Below are 9,093 nucleotides of genomic sequence, written 5' to 3' on the forward strand. Positions count from 1 at the left end.
TGTGTGTGTTGATCTGTGTGTATGTTGAACTTCTTTAGCACCGCACGTAGCCAACCGTGCTAATCGGAGGTGCGGGGGAAGGACAATAAACTATGGGTCTCTGTATGAGTCTATGGGTCTCTGTGTGAGTCTATGGGTCTCTGTATGAGTCTATGGGTCTCTGTGTGAGTCTATGGGTCTCTGTATGAGTCTATGGGTCTCTGTGTGAATCTATGGGTCTCTGTGTGAGTCTATGGGTCTCTGTATGAGTCTATGGGTCTCTGTGTGAGTCTATGGGTCTCTGTATGAGTCTATGGGTCTCTGTGTGAATCTATGGGTCTCTGTGTGAGTCTATGGGTCTCCGTGTGAGTCTATGGGTCTTCATGTGAGTCTATGGGTCTCTGTGTGAGTCTATGGGTCTCTGTGTGAATCTATGGGTCTCTATGTGAGTCTATGGGTATCTGTGTGAGTTTATGGATCTCCGTGTGAGTCTATGGGTCTCTGTAAATCTATGGGTTTCCGTGTGAGTCTGTGGGTCTCTGTGTGATGCTGTGGGTCTTCGTGTGAGTCTATGGGTCTCTGTGTGAGTCTATGGGTCTCTGTGTTAGTCTATGGGTCTCTGTGTGAATCTATGGGTCTCTGTGTGAGTCTGTGGGTCTCTGTGTGAGTCTGTGGGTCTCCGTGTGAGTCTATGGGTCCCTGTGTGAGTCTATGGGTCTTTGTGTGAGTCTATGGGTCTCTGTGTTAGTCTATGGGTCTCTGTGTGAATCTATGGGTCTCTGTGTGAGTCTGTGGGTCTCTGTGTGAGTCTGTGGGTCTCCGTGTGAGTCTATGGGTCCCTGTGTGAGTCTATGGGTCTTTGTGTGAGTCTATGGGTCTCTGTGTTAGTCTATGGGTCTCTGTGTGAATCTATGGGTCTCTGTGTGAGTCTGTGGGTCTCTGTGTGAGTCTGTGGGTCTCCGTGTGAGTCTATGGGTCCCTGTGTGAGTCTATGGGTCTTTGTGTGAGTCTGTGGGTCTCTGTGTGAGTTTATGGATCTCCGTGTGAGTCTATGGGTCTCTGTGTGAATCTATGGGTCTCTATGTGAGTCTATGGGTCTCTGTGTGAGTTTATGGATCTCCGTGTGAGTCTATGGGTCTCTGTGAATCTATGGGTTTCTGTGTGAGTCTGTGGGTCTCTGTGTGATGCTGTGGGTCTCTGTGTTAGTCTATGGGTCTCTGAGTGAGTCTGTGGGTCTCCGTGTGAGTCTATGGGTCTCTGTGTGAGTCTATGGGTCTCTGTGTGAGTCTATGGGTCTCTGTGTGAGTCTATGGGTCTCTGTGTGAGTCTATGGGTCTCTGTGTGAGTCTATGGGTCCCTGTGTGAGTCTATGGGTCTCCCAACATCCACTCACAAACGTTAAGTGACCGCTTCACTAGGGGGCGGTGGTAGACAACGAAACGACTCCAAATTTGTATTAAGTTTTCACACACAGAGGAGTACAAAATTCACCATTGCGGTCTCATTATTATTAAGAGCTGGGATGTAATCTGATGATTTAAGTAATAATCGATTACTCTCGCGATAATCAAGTCGATTACTCGACTAATTAGATAACAGCAAAATCACGCAGTTTTAGAGAGGTCTGCCCTCTGTTCGCACGTGTGTGCTGATTGACGGGAGGTGATGATCGGGATTGGTAGCGTCATCGGTTGTCTTTGAGCTGTACGCCTTTTGGCGTCCTCTGGTCTAGCACCAATTGAGACGAGGCTCAAAAGAAAGCTGTCTCTGGTGTGGACCAATCAGTTTCAAGGGCAATGCATATATTATCAGTGTGTTTTTTGTTTGAATTTTGACCACAAGTATTGTGGTTAATGCACACATGATTCCTTGTAAAAAGGTTTCAGTTTTGTTGCCAGAAAAAAAGGGGGAAAACCCCTATTATTAGATCCCAGTAAACATATAACGTTGGTCCAACAGTGGCATGTTTACTGAGATGTCTTCTCGGGAGTGTCCCCTCCTCCCCGTATAAGCCAAACACAGTGATATAAAACGACGCGAACTCGTCTTTAGCTAAGAGCCACCTTTAATAAAATAAAAACAAAAATGTTAAGACTCTGGTCGAGTTTTGCATTACAATGGCAAACGAATGACGCTTCTAACCGTCACCACAGTGTTAACTTCAACAACAATATGGCCATTTCCACAGGACTCACGTCAAAGAGTAGTCGCTGAAAGTGTAGCATGAGGAGACCTTACGCACCCCAGATATGGTCAGCATAAGTTCAAATCCCAGCCAGGGTTGACTCAGCCCCATCATCATCATCAACTCTATTGCCTCTGTGGTTACTAAAACGAGTACCACTTTGATGACGCTGCAGCCAGAACGTTATGACGATGGTCACGGATAAACCATGGAATGGCAGCCAAGGAATTGGGGGTACGTGTGTGATAGGACGTCGACTGAGCGTGGAGACGAAGCAATTCAATCAGTTCGTGAGTTCAGGCGCTCCTTGTTTGTTACAGCGCAGGTTCGTGAGAGAAGGCGATCGCTTGGGGAAGCCTTCATACAGCGGTGGATTGATCAATGCTTGGCGATGTTGACGATGATGATGATGCTGTTGCTGCTGCTGCTGCATCACTTGGCAGCAAATCCAGTGGTTGTCCTTTTCCACGGACGTACCTCGGGCCAGAGGAATGTGGAAATCACACCACTGGCTACACGCTCATTTGTGAACACTGGAACACCGAAGAACTTTTTTTTTACTCAAAGTAGTGTCCCTGCACATGTAACAGTTTTTTTTCCTTCAAATATTAATAACTTTTACTATGGAACACATAAACGACAGGTGGTTAAAAAAACAGGACAGCAAAGTCAGGTTCTCTTTGTTACGTTTATGCAGTCGGCATAAACCATGGGTGGAGATAATTTTCCTTGCCCCCATAACATAGACCAATATCCCCCGTATAGCCTTTAACATATTGTTGGGGCAAGTGCTGTTAGGAAGCACCTCTTAAGGCCGGGACGGCACACGAAGAGGGGTGGGTGGCCAGCACCACGCCCGGCCGCCTTTGTCTCCCAAGTGGCGATGTTTAATACACACCGCACCAGGTGCATACTCATGTGAGGCCGAGTCGACCTAGGGGAGGCTCAGGATCGGTTCGGATAATCGTCGCTGGCATAGGTAGTCGTGAGCGGGAATCGAACTCTCGGTGTCGCCGGGTTCGTAGCGGGGCCTGCTAACCGCTGCGCCGCCGCTTCCCACAGCTGAGACGTCATGGCTAAAATGGATGAACGACGCACGCCTAAGTACAAGTTATCCAAGAGTAATGTGAAAAATTACACGCCGCATATGGGGGGGGGGGGGGTCCCTGGCAGCAACAGAAGCGACTCGAGCATGACGCTAAATTTAGAAACGGCGTTGCCAGGTCAAAAAATATTCCCCCTTCGTCGGAGGCTTCATTTTTCAATCGGGTCACCGGTAGAAAGACTTTCAGTAGGTGGGCACACGAGTCGTAAGCCACAGTCATCGCGAGAGGTATACTGGAGGTGGCGTGCCACGTGTGGAAATATTTTCCAGCTCGCCGACCCAGCTAAAATGAAGGCTTGAACTGCGGCCAAAGGCGCATTAACCTCACCCGTGTCAGTGCAAGAGGGAGGTCACCGTGACACTGGCGACCTGCCGCCAGGTCAAAAATTCCAAAGAACACAGGATGAGATGTTAGCTTTTAAGATCCTCCAGTAAACGATTGGTGGCGGCTTAAAACGCTTACAGTGGCGGACAGATGTTGTTTGCAAGGGTGCCTTTCGAAGTGGTGATCCTCAAGTGGCGGCCGCACACAATAAAGTCGTTGGCCACATTGGGCCCGTGTGGGCCATAGGGTTACCCCCCCCCCCCCCGGCATAAACCGTGACGTAAGTTTGCGATAACAAAGCCACAGGTGGTGTATGATAGCTGGTTACTCCACTGACAGCTATCTCGCGCTTCAGATCTCACCGCAATTAAAATTCAGCATCAACTTAAATACGGCGGGTCCTTGATGCTTTTAAGATCCTTAAATGGACTTACTTCATCCGGTCTCCTCAATTCGCATGAAGGTTAAGGCTACCCAACATCCCTGGCTGGTCCCGGCTGCGATTTCAGAAAAGGCCGTTCCTTACCACCCACCTCCACCTCCCCTCAGCCTAACCTCACCACCCCTCTCCTTTTTCTAGCCAGGTTTTCGCCAAAATCTTACATGAATGCACCCGATCTCGTCAAATGCTAAGCAGGGTTGAACCGGATTTGTACTGGGATTACAGACTGCCTGGGAATACCATTTATTTTAGGATTGGACTGCGGAGATGACCTGGAGATGGCAGTACGATGGATTAGTGAATCCATCTGTGCGGAGCTTTGACTGTTATTCTCTCTTCTTAATACGTAGTGGGTTAACTCTGGGTACTCAGGGTTTCATTCCGCATAAAGAAAACAAATATCATTCATATAATTGAACAAAAATCCAGAATGCCCCAGGACTATCCTGAATAAGAGTGCGGAGTCTCGGGCGAGTCTTTCCTGAATAAAGATAATTATTGTTAAGGTGTTCCCTTCTTTTCTCCCTTGTGTCTTCCACCTGCAAAACACCACCACCCTCACGCCACACAAAAAAACCCGGGGCATATTTCTCCGTCAGCACGAGGTCTATTATCTCACAAATGTGCTGCATTCTACCGCAACAAACTTCAACGGCGCCCTGCCGATACCAGTTTTCGGCATAAATCAACTCCTGCCATCCGAACACAAGACGCCAATTCCCGGAGTGTCCCTTGCCAACCCTGGACAGGTGGCAACCCCGGACCTCGTGTCCCCACTCTTTAAGGGCACATTTGCTAGAGAAATATCTAGACATGCGGTCACATTCAGACGCTTGATAAATTCATTTATATTATTACCAGTTGCTAAAAGGACATTGGAAATTGTCCCATGAGCTTTACTCTGTACCAGCTAATGGTTATAAGCACCTACATATTTTTTTATATTTTATATATACAATACGTGTGCATGTATGTGCGTGTCAATCAAACTGAGGGTAAAACCAGAGAGGTCACACAAATTGTCACTGGCAGGCTTGCGAGTCGTGTGGCTGTTGGTTATCGTGTGTGAAGTTGCGTTTGTTGTTATTGTGTGCGAGGTTTGTGGACGCGATCGTTGCCGTGTGTGTGTGTGTGCGTGACTGTGCGCACGCGCGCGTGTGTGTAAACTTGCGGTGGTTATTGGTTATCGTGCTGTGCTATTCACGATTCGGTTGATGTCAGAACTTGTGCAAATATCCTCAAAAATAGCGGCGCGCAGCTTCACAGGATACGAAATCAAAAGGCGGTGCAGCCAACCGCACCAGCCGCCGCTGTTTGCTACAACCGTGGACGCACTTCGGTCAGGCTCCAGAACTCCTGGTGCACAGTTCTAACGGTCTCGGATGGACGGACAAAACGGACGGACGTAATTCCAAAACAACACGGCCGCTGTTGTTCTCGCTCGCTTGTTCGCTTGTTCGCCTGCCAATAAACGCGACAACTTCCACCCGCTTCTTTCTTCGTAACAAACAACGACGACGTCAACTCGAACATCAACAACAACAACCAAATACCAACACCGCCGGCGCAGCATCTCGGCTGGCGTCGGATCACAATTTCTGAGAGCGGGAACGACATTGGCGATTGGCGACTGGCGACGGTGGTGGCGGTGGTGGCGGTGGTGGCGGCATCGTCATCGTCTTGGGAGTTGGGGGGTTAGAGGGTTAGGCCGCGACGACGCAAGACGACCCACGGCGACGTCTCTCACGACGACTGCTGCGGCTCCACGTCGGACCACAGGAAGGCGAGGAGGAAGAGCGCGATGTCCGGCGACATCCAGTACGAAGTGTGCGACGTCACCGCCGACCAGTAGCGGCTCTCCACCAATCCCTCGCGCAGCTCGAAGTCCATGCGGTACTCGAGCTCTACCGCGGGGGGAGGGGGGCCTGGGAGTGATGGCAGCCAGGGGGGGGGGGGGCAAGAGACAGTAACCGGAGGAAACTCAACGCCTACGATGGGGAGAATGTTTAGAACAACAATAAAAATAGAAACATCGGATTGATATATTATTACCTTATATTTATAGAATACCTTATTTGAAGGTGCTTTTTTTCAACAAGTATAACATTGTACGTGAGATGATAGTGGTTGAAATAATAACGAACGGGGTTATTAAAAAAAGTTGTGTTGGTAGTTATGGTGACAAGAGAACAGGTGGCAGTGGTTAAAGAGAAGTGACAGAGGTTGGGGTAGTAATAGGTTTTTACCCTTTCAACTGGTACAAAAACTGACACCTTTATACAAGGCATCATTGTTTGCAATAACCACAACACAAGCAGTCAAAATGCAAACAAAAGAAACTCTGATAATGATATGCACTGTCCTTGAAGCCTTTTGGCGTCATCTGGTCCAACACCAATGGAGACTAGGCTCTAAGAAAAGCTGTCTCGGGTGTGGACCAATCAACTTCAAGGACAGTGCATATCATTATCAGAGTTTCTTTTTGTTTGCATTTTGACTGCTTGTGTTGTGGTTATTGCAAACATGATGCCTTGTATAAAGGTGTCAGTTTTTGTACCAGTTGAAAGGGTAAAAACCTATTACTATATTTTGCCACTGGTAAAGGAGGTCTCATAGTGATAGAGGTTGGGGTAGTGATAGGGGTTGGGGTAGGCCTGGTCATAGCTACAGGGCAGATGCAGGGAGTAGCAGTAAGACGGGCTAGGGAGAAGAGATGATATACAACATAACCGCAAAAACAAGGAGTAATCTTAAATTTCGATTTAAAGCTTTCGTGACTGCAGGGATTCATTTTCTTGGTTCTTTCGGTAAAGTCACGTAGAAGGGAAGTAATAAAATAATAAAAATAAAACATAATCAAATCAAATAATTCTCACGACGTTTCGGCTACAACGCAAGCAGCCGTCCTCAGGTGAAGAATGAGACACTGTCAAGCTAGGAGCTTATATATAAGCTGAGTTGGAGGTGGAAGAAGGAGTAATCTTATGAACAGCTGCATTTTATACCGTGCCTAAATGCAATCCCCTCTCCAGACGCTTCACAAACAAAAAACCAATTAAGGAGAAAATGAAATCATGCAAATGCACGCATTCTGTAATGCTTTGCAACGTCGCTTTGTCTCGGTGTTTAATTGTCAGCCATGAAGCCGATGGGGGAGCCGTCAGGGAAAAAGAGCATCGGCAAATTTACTAATTTATTCCTTCACGCTCCGGTTTGAGTTTCCAAGTTGTAGGCAATAACCCCTTTGATCAACGTGGCCGGTTTGCAAAAGGGTGACTCCCACATAGCATAACAACATTACACTCAGGAGCTTTAACGTACATCGGATCATCTTCACGACAAATCATCGTGCCTCGCCCGTGCACAAACAGGTCCACGTACACGTACTCCCCCCCCCCCTTCCAATACGTTATCATGTGCACCAACAGGGGCTTGCGCACAAACACGTCCACGTCTACGTACACATCGTGCTCTCTTTAGCCCCGCCCCGCCCCCCCCCTCCCAATACGTTCCATTCATTGGCTACCACATTCTGATAAGCTCCCCCCCCTCCCCCTTAACTTGTATTTAAAAACTTGCATCTTGGAATCCTGCCTCACTTGATGCAGCAAATCTGGCTGTGACGTTCCCACCTGATGACGGAGACTTGTGTTGACTCCGAAACGTCGTGACTTTCATTATTTTATTTTTATTAATTTTAATTTCATTTTTTTACCTACGTGACTTTACCGAAAAAACTAAGAGTAAGAGCTAACGCACAATCGCTTCAAACCCGCCGACCGAACCTCCCCCAACCCCCCCAACCCGTCACCCTCTCACCAGCTCCTTCCTGCGCCGTAGCCTGCATGGGCTCCGGCTCCGCCTGGTTCGGCAATCCGCCCGGCGTCTGCCTCACGCCCACACCGTGCATCAGCGGCACCTGCGCCATCAGCCTCTCCGCGTCGGGCATCCCGATCGGCAGCTCCATCGGCAGCGGTGGCGGCACCAGCGGCAGCAACGGCAGCAACGGCAGCAGCGGTGGTGTTGTCGCTAGCTCGCACGACTCTCTGCGTTGCTCCCCGTGGCTTGCAGATGTGGATTCGCCGGTCGGTGAAACCTCCCCGGTGTCGGCGTCGCCCTCGGATTCTGTGACGCCTGTACCGTACGACCTCGACAGGCGCGACAGGATGATGCCGCCCAGACCCTTTCCCAGGGTGGCGGCACCTGTAGGGGAAGTACACGTGAACACAGGCGTGTACGCGTGTCCACTCACTCACAAAGACAAAGGTCCCCCATATAGCCTGAACAGAGTGTTGGGGCAAGTGCTGCGAGCGAGCACCTTTGAAGGCCGGCACAGTACACGAGGGTGTGGGTGGCCAGCACCACGCCCGACCACCCTTGTCTCCCCAGTGCCGATGTTTATACACCACATCAGGTACTCATTTGAGGCTGAGTCGACCTAGGGGAGGCCCAGGACTGGTTCAAATAATCGCCGCTGGTCTTCTGCCCGTGAGCGGGAATCAAACTCGGGTCAACGGATTCATAGTACAGTGAGCTAACTACACTACCGCTTCCCACACAATGTAAAAAAAACAAAATGTGAGTTTGTTCTCATCGATTTTATAATTTTTATCTCGTCAGAAATTTCCACGGGGAAAATGAAGCGGCTCAAAATTCATAAACATTAAAAGCCTCGATGCATTTTTGATGGTGTGTAATCTAACCGGCGCCAATAGACGGGTTCTGTGACAACGGACGCTAAACACACATGGGAGCACACATTCATTTGTTCCAGCGAAAAAGAAATACAAACGAACTCAGCCTGGCCTTTTCCTAGAGCATCGGGAGTATTTTTAGAGTATAATTGCTTCTGGATTTTTTTGTTGACAAGACACGCACACGATTTACAACTGTTCCGCAATAAACTTGTTTATTCTTGGATATCACTCGGTGGCGAGTGATATCCAAACCGGATCGTCGGCCCCCAGCTGTAAGGTCCAAACAACCACCATAACCAACACGGCATGCGGGGGGGGGGGGGGGGAGGTCTTCGGCAGTGGATTGACAATGGGCTGTAA

General features: G+C 48.9%; 1 protein-coding gene across 1 annotated transcript; it reads right to left on the bottom strand.

Moving 5' to 3' along the window:
• Positions 1–2,032: 2,032 nt before the first annotated feature.
• LOC133363047 (phospholipase DDHD1-like) lies at positions 2,033–8,259 on the bottom strand. Its single transcript, XM_061582060.1, has 2 exons — positions 7,856–8,259; positions 2,033–5,961 (listed from the first exon to the last, which is right to left on the bottom strand). The coding sequence occupies exons 1-2, from the start codon at positions 8,001–8,003 to the stop codon at positions 5,780–5,782; spliced, it is 330 nt and encodes a 109-aa protein (XP_061438044.1). The 5' UTR covers positions 8,004–8,259; the 3' UTR covers positions 2,033–5,779.
• Positions 8,260–9,093: the final 834 nt, after the last annotated feature.

Source organism: Lethenteron reissneri, chromosome 8 (genome assembly GCF_015708825.2).
Source record: "Lethenteron reissneri isolate LAM-NWPU_2019-01 chromosome 8, ASM1570882v1, whole genome shotgun sequence".
In the NCBI taxonomy this organism is placed as follows: domain Eukaryota; kingdom Metazoa; phylum Chordata; class Hyperoartia; order Petromyzontiformes; family Petromyzontidae; genus Lethenteron; species Lethenteron reissneri.